Source organism: Epinephelus fuscoguttatus, linkage group LG16 (assembly GCF_011397635.1).
Source record: "Epinephelus fuscoguttatus linkage group LG16, E.fuscoguttatus.final_Chr_v1".
NCBI classification, from domain to species: Eukaryota; Metazoa; Chordata; class Actinopteri; order Perciformes; family Serranidae; genus Epinephelus; species Epinephelus fuscoguttatus.
The window spans coordinates 28,899,447-28,915,970 of NC_064767.1; the positions used below are offsets into that span (position 1 = coordinate 28,899,447).

The following is a 16,524-nucleotide window of genomic DNA, read 5'->3' on the forward strand; positions in this document are numbered from 1 at the left end:
ATCTACTGGGATTTTCACACATAACCATCTCTAGGGTTTACAGAGGATAGTCTGAAGAAGAGAGAATATCCAGTGAGCAGCAGTTCTCTGGGTGAAAATGCCTTGCTGATGCCAGAGGTCAGAGGAGAATGGCCAGACTGGTTCAAGATGATAGAAAGGCAACAGTAACTCAAATAACCACTGGTTGCAATCAAGGTCTGCAGAAGACCATCTCTGAATGAACAGCACAGCATGAACAGCAGAACAGGAAACTGAAGCTACAATTCACATGGGCTCACCAAAATTGGACAATAGAAGATTGGAAAAACGGTGCCTGGTCTGATGAGTCTTGATTTCTGCTGCGACATTCAGATGGTAGGGTTGCTTGTATCAACGGTTCAGGCTGGCGTGGTGGTGTAATGGTGTGGAGGATATTTTCTTGGCACACTTTGGGCCCCTTAGTACCAACTGACCATCCTTTAAGCAACACAGCCTACCTGAGTATTGTTGCTGACCATGTCCATCCCTTTATGACCACAGTGTACCCATCCTCTGATGGCTACTTCCAGCAGGATAACACGCCATGTCACAAAGCTTTTCTTGGACATGACAATGAGTTCACTGTACTCCAGTGACCACCACAGTCACCAGATCTCAATCCAATAGAGCACCTTTGGGATGTGGTGGAATGGGAGATTAGCATCATGGATGTGCAGCCAACAGATCTGCAGCAACTGTGTGATGCTATCATGTCAATATGGACCAGAATCTCTGAGGAATGTTTCCAGCATCTTGTTGAATCTATGCCATGAAGAACTAAGGTAGGTCTGAAGGCAAAAGGGGGTCCAACCCAGTACTAGCAAGGTGTATTTCTTCACTGTCTTACTGGAAGGTTTTGGAGCACAGACTGGTCCAGGACGTGCTAGCCTGGTGCAGGGGCCCGAGCTGTGGTTGAGGAAGAGTCTCTCAAGTTAGAGGAATGCGACTCCCAACAATTCCAGAGTTATCTTTATTAATATGTTATGTTTTCTTAGCTATGGACACACCTTTAGGAATAACCTAGTTTTGTTTAGAGTTGGAGGTATGTGAGCTGCACAGCTGAGGTCAGGACTTGTGCAGAACTGTATGCAGTCACCGAGGCTAAGCTAGCAGCTGGAATTCTCCAAACTGTAGGGCTGCTTTTCTGTTTCTACGTGTGTTAAATACAAAAGATGCAACATGTGGGTGTGGAAGATTTGGAGTTGTTTAAAGCACTTTGACAGAGCTGCTTTGAGTAACAAAGTAAAGTAACGTAAAGTCCAAATAGAGTCTGATAATTTGACCGCTCACATCTCTTGCAGTGTCGGACTTTGTTGTCTGTGTTTCCAGATTTCTTAGCCAGAAATGGTGGCCAAAAAAATGGAATTTTCCAGAAGTTGTTCCAGGATGAAAAGTGTGCACGAGGCTTAAAATGACTTGTTAGATTGGATATTTTTGCAGTGTGCAGTTACCCAGATGGCCTGTGTTTTTCTATGGAGGTGCAATGTCACACACAGAGCTGCTGACACTCAGTTCACTGTCACAGTAGTCTGGTTCACCCAGAGATGACTCATTGTCCTGCTGAGTGTAATCACATCAGAGACACCAGGGAGACAGATCCTCCACCTTCTCGTACCCACATTCCTTCTCGCCTCCCTTCTGTTATCCCGTCGTCTTCTCTTACTGTTTTTTTTTTCACAACTTCTCTCACTTCTTTTTCAATCCAAATTATGAATAGACTCATGCACTTTAAATTGCATCCCTAAGAAATGGCACAGGACATTTAGACTGCCCCAAGACGGTGAATCAAAGACTGCTGAAGTGTCTCATTAAGAAAATTCTGGAGACTGGGATCTCTTGCTGATTTGATTTTACTGCAATTAAACCCCCTCTCAATATCAGAAAGAAGTGAAGCAAGGTGGGCCAAGTCATCAATAATCTAGACTAATGTCTCTCTATGGTAGACCATTGATTGGTCATGATGCTATTTCTGTGCCTTTGGTGGTGTCTTATTTTAGCCTTGCAGACTAATGATTCATTGCAGAGGAGAAAGAGCAAAGATCCTTTCATGTGTATTCTCTGCGTGTGTGTGTGTGTGTGTGTGTGTGTTTGTGTGTGTATCTTTGTTTGAAAAAGAGAGAAAAAGAGGAGACGAGAGGATGAGAGAAAAGGGCTGCCTTGCTAGTTAATGCTCCTGAATGTGAAATAATCTGCTGGTTCCAGAACAGCTGATAAGCTGTGTGCAGTGCGGCACTGCAGCAGTATTTACATCCGGTACAGTAGCACTGGATTAATGTCTGTCTGTGTCAGAGACGCCCAAACTTTTTCTGAGGAGGGCCACAGGCTGACGTGTTGTGGATCTAAAGATAATACTGGATCCTGCTTGTAGAGATAAGGCACGCTGACAATAGCTTCTGTGTCTTACATAATTATGATGGCTGTCCCAATACTTCACATTAAGAAGGTGATGTCTAAATCTTTACTCAGGTTAAGCTCAATGTATGCTGAGTCATTTTAAAATAATGGCATTAATATAGGTTCAGATTCAGATTTTTTTTTTTAGGTCATTTCAACACCATTTGTAGTCGTGTTAGCTTTAGGGACAACAATATCTCAACAACTGCTTCATGGATTGCCATGAAATGTGGTACATGCTTTCATGGTCCCCAGAGAATGAACCCTACTGACTTCGGTGATCCTCTGACTTTTACTGTAGCACCACCAGGAGGTCAAAGTTTTCAACCATCCAGTGAAATATCTAAACATCCACATGATGTATTGGTACAAAACTTGGTGCAGACATTCATGATTACCCAATGATGGATCCTATTGACTTTGGTAATCCCCTTGACTTTTTCTCCAGTGCCGCCATTAGGTTGACATTTGTAGCTTTGTGTGAACTGTCTTGAAACCAAGTGAATGGATTGCCATGACATTTAATTCAGATATTCCCCTCAGGATGAATTGTAGCCTAATGTCTTTGGTGATCCCTTCACTTCCCATACAGGTTTTAGACCGTACTAGTGTTGTCATGATACTGGAATTTCTAACTTTGATACAATACCTGGAAAAATATCAATATTTGATATAATTTTCTATAACCTACCACTTGGAAAAATTGACATTGAGGTATACAGTTAAATTTTTTTATTTAAAGATATACAGTATATCAAGACTATAACACAACAGCGACAACTTTTCTTTTCCTGGTTGCAGAGAACAGCAGAGTGACTGAAGTAAACATTAACAGTAAGAGAGAGCAAGAAAGCACAGCTGGTATTGAAACAGTTTAAAATATTCAGAATCAATATGTATCTATTAATCAATGTTTTTAACTCCACTATAACAAACTACTGATGACATTTGAGATCAGACTCAGCGTTCTCTATTTAATAGTTGTTTGCGAACATAGCAAACCTTACAGCTGCGAAACATCAGCATGTTAACATTGTCATTGTGTTAGCATGCTGACGTTAGCCTTTAGCTCAAAGCACAGCTGTGCTTGAGTACAGCCTTACGCAGCTGCTAGCACGGCTGTGACTTAGTCTTGTGCAAAGTTGCTCTACTCCTGCGTCACGTCCGTGCCTTATTCTTATTCTTGTTTTCCTTGTATCAGCACACAGGCAGTGCAGTTGGCATTCATTCACTCATTTGCAACTTCAACAGAGGGAGATATTCAAACATAGCCAGTTTTTAAGCCTGCTCTGTTTTGTTGTTATCTGAGCTGAACGCCGTGCTCTGCTTACTGTCAAACACTTGACATCCGCAGGGGAGAATGGAACACTTCACAAGCCCAAAAAGTGTGGGACAGGAGTTCATCTCAAACTGTGTTTGACACCAAAACTCACATAAACATGGCAATAAGAAGCCATATATAAGATGAACTGCAAAATGATTGGTGTCAGGGGTGTATATTAGGTCAGTGTGGTTGCATTGGGGCCCATTTGGCAGGGGCATGGAAAGAGTGGGCCTTACACCCATATATTTTAGACATTGGGCCCTTGAGCAATTCTGATTGCCAACTTGGAGATTTGCCTGTGTTCAGAAAGGAACTCACATTAAATTAAAAATGGCGCCATTTGCTGTATTTGCCTTTGAAAAGGCAAACCCATCCAAGTCATGGTTTTTGTAAAAGAAAGTCAGTATATCTGTAACAAAATGTTATGCTTTCTCTGCATTAACCATAAAAAGTGTTAATGAACTACAAAAAAAATCAATTAAATATATGTATATATATTTGTTCTTTGGTGTTTTGTTAGACACAGATATGCAATAATGATTTGTGGGTAATATGTACAATAATGTTGTCCAATGTCAGGTCTCTATTCATTCATGTGACAATACATTATGATATACAGCAGATAGTTTATATGCAAAATCAGTCAAGACTGACAATTTAAACCAACAATTTAAGCCCCCTTAAAATAGCGTGCACTCCGGCCTGTTGTACCTATCTTACACCATTGATTCCTGGGAACTTAAGCTAGGCATTGACAGCAAATGGGCCATTATATTTCCTTTGAGGATGAAAGAACAGTAAACTCAATAGCAAAACTGATTTCATCAATATCCTTTTAAGCATGCCATTTACCAAGCCCTGCCCGTCTCAGCATTTTTGCCTCTCCATCCTCCACTGATCAAGACAGACTATATTTAGGCTGTTACTCTCCAGAGAGCCTATCTGGGCCGTGAACCCCAAGTTGTGCTGTCCTGGTCAATGTTGTTCTTTTTTTACCCTGACAAGCTCTCAGCAGTTGGTCTTTATCTCAGGGGTTTGTGTGATGCTGCGGTTTTCAGATTCTCACAGTGCGTCCTCAGATGAACACAACTTAAAAAAAACCTAAAAGCAATGTTACAAAAGCGGCACTAAGCGACCACAATTATGTCTCCTCTTTTGCAGTGGCTCATGCGCAGGACACACAACAACACCACCACTCCACAGAGAAGCCCCTGATTCAGTGCTACAAGTGCGGGCAGCCATGTAAAGGCGAGGTGCTGCGGGTGCAGAACAAGCACTTCCACCTCAAGTGCTTCACCTGTAAAGGTACTGGCATTTAATGTGGTTAAATATTTCTTGTTGAATGGTATTTACTTGTATTCACTGCTTGTGATTTGGCTCAGCTTTACTCCAACTGAGACAACCCTAATATTATGATCAGAGAGACCGGTCTTTGGTAAATAAATTATGTGTTTACAATTTAGAAATCAGCCCTCAGACAGTTTATTTTTTCTGAATTGGAAAATAATAATGTGGGAGTTGTGTGAAAATTGGCAGCTGAGGTGTGAAGTTTTAAAATTCATAGCTAATTTCATATTGTCACAATAGTAGGACATTTGCCTCCTTTCATTCAGTACATGCTGCCTAATGCTGACTATAGTTGTGTTTTCCAAAACATGGTCCTCCCCTGTGATGTAGTTTCATAGGTCACAGGTATATAAGAGTCATGTACCTGGTGACCTTTTATGTGAAAAGACAGAAGTGCAGCTAAACGAAGGCTACGTTCAGACTGCAGGCAGGGGTGGCTCAAATCAGATTTTTTGCCCGTATGTGACTCAGATCTGTTTTTTCCATAGCATGAAATCTGATCTTTTCAAATCTGATTTTGGTCAGTTTCATATGTGGTCCTAAATCAGCTGCAGGTGTGATTTTTTTGCAACACAACCTTGGTCTTTAAAGTCATATCAGAAATCATTCAACTTTTACATAACCCCCCTGAACTGAGGGTTTTGCCATGAGAGTCTTGTGGAAAGGCGCTGACAGATGTGATGTGACACCCTGAAATTTTGGATGAAATCTGATTTAGTGAAGCTATTCACGCCACAGTCCCACCACTCCTGGCTCCGACTCAGTACCCACCTCCGTACAGAAGTAGCAGCCATTGCCCCGCCGAGGCCCTCTGCGCATGTCAGTCAGTTCAGGGTCGTGACCAGTTCACAGTGGATTCTGTTACTGGCCACCATTAAAAAATAGTGTGAACAGCCAAGCAAAAAAGTTACACCTGCACATTTCCCCGCTAAAGTTTAAGACAACGTTTCACTCCTACTTGGTGCTTCATTAGGTGCTGATGAAGAGTCAAGTAGGACTGAAATGTTGTCTTGATAAAACTTTTGTGGCGTGGAATAAGAATGCAGACCTTTTTTCCTCATGTATGTTGTTTTTGATGGCCTTGCAGCTACATGATGCACATACACTCTCAATAACCAAACAAATAAAAAGCTTTTGGGATCTGAGTAATAATTGGAGCTGAGCACTAAGGCTTATAGTGTGAAGATAGCTAAATTGTTCTTTTTCCACAACTGTCCCAAAAAGCATCCTGTTCACACAAAGTTGGATATGAGCAGTACATGTCCCTAAAGGCCACAACGTCCTTTCCATCCTCCCCTAACGAGGGGGACACATTGTGGCATGACTCATCTTCACTTCTCAGACCTACATACTTCAATTAAAGTACCATCCAGACTGCTATGACAAGTGACAGTGCAAATCCTTCTGCGTTTAGCCTTATTACTGATGGATTTCTGGCATGATTACGATGGAGCTGCCCACGGCCAACCAAGCAGTCTCACTCATGTGGGCTGAACCTGCCCCGATGAAACCCTTGTAGTTAATCTGTGGCTGGAGCACTGTTATAGAGTTAGCTTACTTCACCAAGAGCCCAGAATAACACAAGCGAACACTGAGATTAGTACCTAATTCTGTCCTTTACAAGTGGATATACATGCCTGTAGAGAGTCAGAGGTACTAAAAGTGTACGTGTGTGTGTCTCTGTCTTTGTGCAGAGTTGGCAGTTGCCAAAGAAGACATGAAGACTGCTTTAATAGCCAAAAGACACACTGTCCTAGTCCTCACTCTAAATTTATATGTGCGTTTGTGAGCCCCCAAGTTGTACAACTAATAATACTGTACTACTCAGCTGCGGTCATTTCAGGTTGACTGAGCTTATTGATAGTCATATTATCCCCTTCGCAGACAAATCCCAAATAGCTGATTTTTGCATGCATTTATCTCATTCCATGAAACCTTTCAATTTCCCTGAATTCACTTTCATTTCATTTCATAAGTTGACCCTCTTAATTTTCCAAGAAGACATTAATGTAATGGCATGCGTGTGTTGAAAAGCCGAGGTGGTTGGACATCACATTCAAAGGCCACCGAATCTCCACTGCTGGTCTTCCCTCGACTCACATAGCTTACAAGCTGATCTCATCACCCGTGAGCCTTAATGCAATTAAATCTGATTCTCTCCCTCACTCGCTCCCATTCATCCCCAGGACTTAGCGTAGCTCATTGCATAAGAATGATTAGGTGCAGTCATCTCAAACATCAAAATATTTTCCCTCTTAGCTTTGGTATTTCCAGAAGGCTATTAAATTCCCAGGCTCACTCTGTGGTGCTGGAATGACGGGCTGCACGGCTCATGTGATCATTATGTGGTTGAAATACTGTACATACAGACACGCCTAATGTCTGATCAAACCATATGTGGAGTAAACACACATATGCAGTCAGTGAGTCTTGATGAGTGGGAAAAATTCAGGAAAAATCAAAAGTAAAGAGTGTGACTGCTGTTTTCAGCTTTTTTTTGGCTACTGCTATGATTGATGTCCCTTTTTAATTTTTTTTTTTTGTAGAGGTAATGTGAGATTTCTGGACTATAATAGAATCACATTATTTAACACAAGAAAATTATAATGTGACATGGAAAATAAGTTGTTATTTTAAGCCAAATCAGCCATCAAAGGCAGCATGTTATTAGAAGTACAATACATGTGGACGCCTGGGAAAACATGGATTTTTTTCCAGTGTGGGTCTGTTTGTTTGGTCTTCTCAATAACTCTGGATTATTTGGCATGACATTTTGTACTGATGTTCATGGTTCTCAGAAGTTAAACCCTAATGACTTTGACGATCCCCTGACTTTTCCTCTAGCACCAATGGGAGTTTGATGTTTGTGTTTTTGAGTGAAATGTCTTGACAACTGTTAGAGTGATTGCCATGAACTTTGGTGCAGGAATTTCACACAATTCAAAACTGGTGTGTTTTAGCCCAAAAGTGAAAAGCCATGAGTCCTTAGTCACCCAGAGTGTCTCTGCTTGATATCACAGAGATAAAAGTCATTGTAGTATTCTACAAACAAATTTTTGATTTCCACAGAACCTGGAAAGGGACATGGCGGGGAAGAAATCGAGAAGAAAAAGATGTGAAAGGCGTTGGGTTTGCACTGGCTGAATTCCAGTTGCTATAGCTGCTAACTGAAGGTCCATCTCAAGAGCTGCCGCTGAACAAGACTAGTGGGCACAGGCCCCAAAGTGTCACCCCCCCCCCCCCCCCCCCCCAAGCATTTACCTGCTAAATGTAATTTAAAGAGACACACGCTGACCAGAAAGAGACTAAAAATGACCACAAAGAAACATAAAAAGACCAGAAAAGACACAAATTGACTACAAAGAAAGACAAAAAAAAGAGTTACAAAATGACTAGAGAGACACAAAACAACTACACCGTGACTCAAAATGACAACAGAGAGATACATAAAGAGGTTAGAGACTAAACTATAAAGTCTGGTGTCTTGTTCCCATGTAGGAGAAGTGATGGGCTCATAATCTTATAATCTGCCTGGGACTAGCTCGCTAATTCTTGTCTGATTTGTGATCTGATAAACAGTAAATTCATCAAGTTCAGGGCCCAGTGTCACTATTTTCCAAGCTATTGGAGCTGTCATATTTCACTGGAGGCTAGTGAGCTCTCATAAGAATGCAGCCGTTGAGGCTTTTGTCATAAGGAAATGGACATAGTTGCATCTAAAGTAGGTTGGAAGAACAATAGACGCAATGAGGACAGCCAGGTCAGAGTACTCTTTGCACCATGTCCCCTTGTTTTCTCTTCACATGTCTCTTACTTAAGTGAGAACTGTGCCCACTGCCAGGCACTGATTTGATGTCTTTATATTTGAGGCCATTCTCAAAATAAAATTCTATGAACCTCCTCCGTGGGTGTGTGAGCTCCATTGTTGTGGTTGTTCCTGGTGCTGAACTGACCTGGAAGTACACTGACCTAAATGAAAACGTTTCACAAAGGTTTTGCAAGATCTTATGAAAGTACTTTCAAGAGTATCTTGTTTTTCTCCCCCTCCATGTACCTTTCCGTAGATTTCCGTATTTCCTTCAATATAGTAAATCTTTTATATGGTCAGTAAAACCCAAAAACAGCATCACACCAATATTAAAATATCCCAAACACTGAATTGTTCCCTTATTACCATCTCTGCCTTTGCCAGTCTTTCATGTTGTGTAGATGACAAGGTTATATTTGAATAGTAGGAAGCTTGTTGGAGACCGACAGTGAAGTATGGAGTATTTAGAGCCAGTTATCGTCAGAAACAGATCAAGGCCATTTCCTGGGCCAGACAATTGTAGAATTGTTTTGCATCGAACGCTCTACCTCCACACTGACAATGAAAAGACCTTGCGGTGCTAGTGCTGATTAATCAACTGGAGCCCTCCATGCAGAGTTCCTTGAAAATCCTTGAAAAGAAGGTTCAGGGTTTTTTTCTGTGTGTGACTGTGAACGCTGATGAAAGGTTTGTACTTTACATTTCACATAGTAACACACACAGCTGTTAAAATGTATTTTTCAGCATCCATTTCATGGATTCACTGAGCCTCTCAGGATTACACAGACTAGCAAGTCTTAACAAAGCTACTGATGCGTGGAGGAGTTGGATGGGTTGATGGTCGGATGCTTAATGTGTTACATGGGAAGAGCACTACATGACCCGACTTGCAGAGTGCCAATGTGTGTGTCCCGTACAGTGTGTGGCTGTGACCTCGCCCAGGGGGGGTTCTTCATGAAGAATGGGGAGTATCTGTGCACACTGGACTACCAACGCATGCACGGCACCCGCTGCAATGGCTGTGGGGACTTTGTGGAGGGGGAAGTGGTCACTGCTTTGGGCAAGACCTACCACCCTGCCTGCTTCGTCTGCACCATCTGCAAGTAAGACTCATTCATTTTACATTAGCTGATAAAAAGTTACCCAGATCTTATTTTTTTGCTTTGCACTTAGCTTTCCAATACAGTATACAATACTGATACAATACAATACAATCAGATATATGTGAAGTGACACACAATCAAAGTCCAAGATGGCAGGAATTCCAGTAGACAGTTTACAGTACCATGCTTTGTGTCATGTCTGCGTCATCTGACTAAATGTCCTCCTGAGGCGCCCAGTGTTGACACACATCCACATCACCAGGTCCTGTCATCTTAAGCCCTATCAGACAGACTGCAAGCCACAGCTAATAAACTCTTAAACTCACCACGAGGGGACACAGCTCATGTCTTGTTGACCGATTGTTCATGTCACCCCTCTTCCAGACGACCGTTCCCTGCAGGGGACAGGGTGACCTTCAACGGGAAGGACTGCTTGTGTCAGTACTGTGTGGAGCCCATGTCTCCAGGACCAAAGGACATCCTGGGCTCTAGCAGTAAGTTCCTATTGTCTAAAAAACAAATGCACGCATAGGTTCAATGTACAGGAAGGCCTTTTTGTTTTCACTTGACACTATAATGGCTCCCGCACAGAATTGGTGGGTTCGCAGTAGGATTCAAAGTGAAAGTGAATTACTTAAAGGAATTAAAAAAGTTTTAGTGAAACAAATCTAGAAAACTGAGCTTCCAGGTATGATTCATGCATGGCATTTTAATGTAGCTGTTGACCAGTCATTTTAGCTGTGATATCTGTGCTGTGAAGAATAATTTTCAGGTTTACATCAGTCATCTTGCCCACACATAATTAGCATAAATTTAATTGAAACCGACAAAACCGCCATAAATATGGAATTGTGAACATTAACCCCTTCACAAGCTGCAGCCTGTTGGTGGTCTCAGTCATCATAAACTCAAGCTGTGCAGCCAAACATTGTTCAAACCAATAAAACTTTATTTTTCCAGAATAAAAATGTCAGCCTGAATTTAGGGAAATGTCTATAAAATGAGTTGCAATACATCAAGAATATCTTTCTAAAATGGCACAGCTAAAAAAAAAAAAAACATGGAGTCTTTGAAAATTAAACTCCACGAGGACTTTTTCAACCTTATACTTGCTTATAGGAGTAGTTTTAAGTGTTTGGAAAAAGGCTACATGCGATCTTTCTGAGAGTTATCTTACAAGACTAATGCACTCATGTCTGTACGGTTCTTAGGATAGCAAAGGCAAATCTCCTTCAGATTAGTCAGTAGTCGTTGCCTTTGGTGGTTGGTTTGGTTGGGTTGGTTAGGTTTAGGCAAGAGGAGTGAGATTGGTTGGACATTCTTAGGGTAAGAATGTCTAATCACAGCCAATCACAGGCAATGTAGGCATGGCTTTGCTGTCCAAGGAAAAGCAAATTCACATATGGCAAATATATAGACTGTATAAAAATAATGGACATAGCCATTGTGATGTCGACATGCGTTTATGGACTCCTGTTTCGAAGTCCCCAGTTGCCATCTTGGATTTCGGGGCCAGAGGGGACCATATTTGAAAGAGAGGGTGATGCTGTGGAGGAGCGAGGGGTCAATCTGACTCAGAACCTGAGATGAAGGGGAAAATTAGCAATAGAGACCAAAACTGTTGTTTGTACCAGGCTGTAAACATGTTTATATCTGCTGTAAAGTTGGTTATTTTAACATGGGCGTCTGTTGGGATATTTGGAGCTAGCTTCAAGTGGCCATTTTGGAAACTGCAGTGTTAGGCACTTCTGCATTGGCTTCATTTTTTAGCCCTGAAGGTTGCTGCTTGGGTTTATGAAGCTCAAGCTAGCATTGGTTAGCTTAGCTTAGCTAACCTACAGCTTGTCGATCTTTCACAGGAGTTTTTCTGCAGATTGAACAAATGAGATATAACTTTGTAACTTGTGAGCTTAAGAGGTGCTGGTAGGCAGATTTTGAACAGAGCCAGGCTAGCTGTTTCTTGCAGTTTCTTGCAGCCACTAAGTCAAGCCAAGCTACATTACTGCTGGCTGTAGCTTTATATTGAACAGACATATGAAGTGGTATCATTCTTCTCCTTCAACTCTCAGCAAGATAGTAAAAAGCATTTGTTTCACAAGGTCAAACCTTTACGTTAAGAGGAAGGAAATAAAAGAGGAGAAATGTTTAGCAGTTAAGTGTGTTAAACCGTTTGTATCACTCAATAGTTCCACATAAAGAAAACACTGAATGTAAGGAGCTCTCCTGCAGCCTAGCAATGCCTGAAGACTGAATGATGTTTGGGTGTCATTCATTCTCTCCTCTTCTGTGTTAACGCAGCCTAGTGTTGGACCAGCCATGTTCCTTTATGAATAACACCAAGACAGGCCTTGCTGAATAATGCATGGCCATGCATTTCCTTTCCTCTGGAACAGCGAATGTGCAGCCCTCAAACCCCTCCTCTTCCAACTCCTCTCATCCTCCCTCTTTCTCTTTCCTCTCTTCCTCTTCCTGTTCTTTCTCTTTCTCTCCCACACCCCCACTGGTCTCTCTGTTGGCGTTTGAAGAGCTTTTAGACAAGGTCACCTATAAATAAGGCATGCTGATTCTCCTCACGTCATCATCGCAACCTCGTTATGCCTTACGTAGTTATCGTCCCCTGTGGTTGCAGTGGGCTCTGTGTTGCTTTCATCCTCTATTCATTAAAGACGAGATGACAGGAAGATTGTTCGTTTAGAACCAACCTCTTGCACTTTTAGAGCCTCGGGATCCCACTTGGATATGGATGGAGCTTTTAGAGCCATGGTAAGGGAGATGTGAATGATAGAAAGAGGCAGCTGTCAGAACATTGCCAGTTACGCTCTGTCACCATCTAGTGTCTTGGGTCAGAACTGACAAGATGTCTCACTCTTTGCGTGCTGCAGTTTGCATTTGTTAATATTGTGAGCCCATTAAAGGACCGGTTTTTACATGAAACAAACCTTTAAGCTATGGAGATATATTTGTGTCTTTATTACATGCGAGAAAATAAATGTTTGAGAGAAAAAGTTTTCACACTGATAGCAAAAAATAATAATATATGAGACTAAAAAAAAGTTTTGAGAGAAAGTATTTTGTCATAGAATATAAACAAAAAAATTTGATTTAAAAAAAATCATTTCCAAGAAAAAAAAAAAACTCTCAAAAACCTTTTTTTTTTACTCTCAAATTTTTTTTTCTCTCTCAAAACATTTTTCTTCTCTCTCTCTCAAAACCTAAGTCTTTGCTCTCGTGTCAGGATTTTGCTCTCACTGTGAAAATAATGTCATGGGCGGGGCCAGTCTCAATCGAATTGACAGCTAGGTGAGGATCGTCTTGGGAGTCGAATTCAACTGAATCATTCATCCACCATGGTGGATTCACCGGCATAGATGTGCTGCGTTATTTGGGAGCGGATATGCATACATAACGTTATGCATGTGTGGCCAAATGGAGAGGAGAGGGAAATGAACCGACAACACCACCTGTGGAATTGCACCCAAGGGAATACACTCAAACCTGTACACTACTCTTAACAACAGAAGGTCACACAGATTCATACACTGGTAAATATGGGAACAGGAGACAGACTTCCAAATATAACACAGAGGTCCAAAGCCGCATGAATGCACAGCCGCGTTACAGTGTGCTTTAATCCATCTGTGGAAAACCGGCAGAACAGCAGTGGAAAATGGAGCGGCCGCACCGGGGCTGGAGGCCGTGGATAGCCGTCCTTCAGGATGCCCAGCTGACGGCCCACGTCACCGTGCAGCCCCACACAGTGTACAGAGGAGGAGAAGAAGCCACAAGCTGTGGCCTCAGCTACAGCAGGACAGAGAGCAGGACAACCTGTTAACATAAAGTTAACAGAACTAGCAGAAGTAGAAATAAAAAAAAAAACAGCGAGCTTACCGGAGCGAAGGAAGCTTAACGCACAGCTCAAACCCAATCACCGTCTCGCAGTGAGGAAGAGCAGACACCACGCTTTTCAAAGTCCCCTCCGAAGCTGCACACAACAGGAACGGCCAACGCCGCTGTAAAGCGAAGAGTCACGGCAGCTGTGACATCATAATACGCTTTAACAGTACACAAACATTGCAGCACCCATGCCTCCCTTATGAGTCCCAAGTTTGGGTACAGAAACCGGAGCACGACACACACAAAGCACGTCAACCGGAGCATGCCACACACAGCCCTCGCCAGGTAAACTCCAGGTAGAAGTGAGCACGCCTGTGAGGGGAAGACCAAATAACGCAGGTGCCATCACTGTGCAATTAGGCTCCGACAACTGGAAATTAGGCCCAGCTGATGCCAGTTAAGGGTGGAGGTGTAGCAGCGCTCACCCTGCCACACATGGAGTGTTGGAAGAGAAAAGCACCGTAGTAAAGTAACGCTAATGGGATAACCTAGCTAGATGTAAAGTTAACACTAGCTGACTAGTGCAGTTAATAACGCAATCTCGGTAAAATAACGTTAGGTGAGAAAAGGGATTCATTATAGGAATGATTTTGATAACCAACTTGCTCAGCTAGCTACCCATCAATTGTGTGTGTCACCATCTTACCCAAACATTGGAGTCTCCGCTCCCAAATAGCGCAGCGTATCTATGCCGGTGAATCCACCATGATGGATGAATGATTCAGTTGAATTCGACTCCCAAGACGATCCTCACCTAGCTGTCAATTCCACTGAGACTGGCCAATAGGAACGTGGCCCCGCCCATGGCATTATTTTCACAGTGAGAGCAAAATCCTGACACGAGAGCAAAGACTTTGAGAGAGAGAAGAAAATTGTTTTGAGAGAAACAATTTTTTTTGAGAGAGAAAATGTTTTCACACTGATAGCAAAAAAATAATATTTGAGAGTAATTTTTTTTTTCTTGGAAATGATTTTTAAATCTCAAATTATTTTTTTTTTATATTCTATGACAAAATACTTTCTCTCAATACTTTTTTTTAGTCTCAAATATTATTATTTTTTGCTATCAGTGTGAAAACTTTTTCTCTTAAATATTTTTTTTTCTCTCAAACATTTTTTTTCCCTCTCATATCATTTATTTTCTCGCATGTAATAAAGACACAAATATATCTCCATATAAGCGCGCATTATTTTACTCTGCAGGCATTTCCTTGCTCTGTTGTTGTACTGTCTTGTAGTTTTGGTCGTGTGTTTCAGCCATGCCACTTTTGCTTTTCGCAGATTGTGCAGGATGTGGTCGAGACATTAAGAATGGACAGGCTCTTCTAGCACTGGACAAACAGTGGCATCTGGGCTGCTTTAAGTGTAAGGCCTGCAGCAAAGTGCTGACCGGGGAGTACATCAGCAAGTAAGCATCTCATATCCACTGTAATTACAGGCTACTTTACAAATTCAGGCCCGCATACTGTTCACACACACGATATGATGTTTCACTGTCAAGTCCCTGCTGTTCAGATTTGTCTGTGTCCTCTCAGGGATGGCGCCCCCTACTGTGAGAAGGACTACCAGATCCATTTTGGAGTTCAGTGTGAGGCGTGTCATCAGTTCATTACAGGAAAGGTGCTAGAGGTAAGACACATACACACCTCACAACCTTCAGCTTCAACATCCCTCTGATTGGCTCTCTGGTACAGGCAGATATCTCTGTGTGCAGCCTGATGTGGAATTTATGATGCTTTTGTAAAATATTGCACCTGGATTTCATATAAATCCTGCCAAAGGTATGTTTGAAAGAATTCTAATGGAACCAATGCTTTCACTTAAGGGATATCTGTAAAGTCTAAAGGTTTAAATGAATGTTTGTGACATGTGGGTATACAGGAATAAGTTCACAGTTTGAGAGTTGGTTTTAATGTCTAAATTCTGCTTCTCAAACAGACAGAGGATGTTGCATCGGAGTGGAATTGTGAAATGTAGTTTAGATAATCTCCAGTGTAATCTCTTCTTCGCCGAGCCAAATAGACTCTTGACATGACTGTATTCAACTAAAAGATTAATTCTTAGCAGATTTTTGGGTCTTTCCAACTCCTGCCTAAATACACATGCTTCATACAAGCTTGCTTTGCCACAAATTATATAAATATTACATAAAACACCTAATGCGAGCCGACATTTAGAAAGTGATCAGTATTCATTAGTGCTGTATGTCATGCGGCTATTACGAAACTCTTGCTTAAACGTTATTAACGTAGTCTGAGCCGAGTTTATGTAAAACATTACCTCGACGCTCTCTGCGTTCGCTGGTCTCTTGAACTGGTGCTGGCCTGTCTGTTGGGCAGACAGTGATCCAATCAGACACTGAGTTATGTGTCATTTAATGGTATGAAAATGTCACTGCTAGCCAGCCAGCCAGGCTTACAGTAATCCAGCACTAAGGCAGGCCTTTATGACAATAGGAAAAGGCCTCTGCATCTCACCCCTGAGCTGCTGCCAATGGATCAGTGGGGCCAAAGCCATAGCAGTCTGTCTGATAGTTTAATCACCGACCCAAGACCCAGGTCAAATACCATGTAGCCATCGGTGGGGTTGCATATTGTCTGCTCCTCTGGGAGTGCAATGTGAATGGCTGATTAATG

At 42.0% G+C, this 16,524-nt stretch overlaps 1 protein-coding gene across 8 annotated transcripts in view; it reads left to right on the forward strand.

Moving 5' to 3' along the window:
- The window catches only part of ablim1a (actin binding LIM protein 1a), a 52,621-nt gene that overhangs the window by 18,488 nt on the left and 17,609 nt on the right, over nt 1-16,524 (forward strand). For all 8 annotated transcript variants that reach the window (XR_007451341.1, XM_049601065.1, XM_049601062.1 and 5 more), the window contains 5 exons: nt 4,898-5,041; nt 9,811-9,994; nt 10,379-10,488; nt 15,170-15,296; nt 15,424-15,517. Coding sequence is in view for 7 of the 8 variants with exons in the window: in XM_049601065.1 (XP_049457022.1) it covers nt 4,898-5,041; nt 9,811-9,994; nt 10,379-10,488; nt 15,170-15,296; nt 15,424-15,517 (659 nt within the window). In the remaining variant the exon portion in view is untranslated. The remainder of the gene's footprint in view (nt 1-4,897; nt 5,042-9,810; nt 9,995-10,378; nt 10,489-15,169; nt 15,297-15,423; nt 15,518-16,524) is intronic.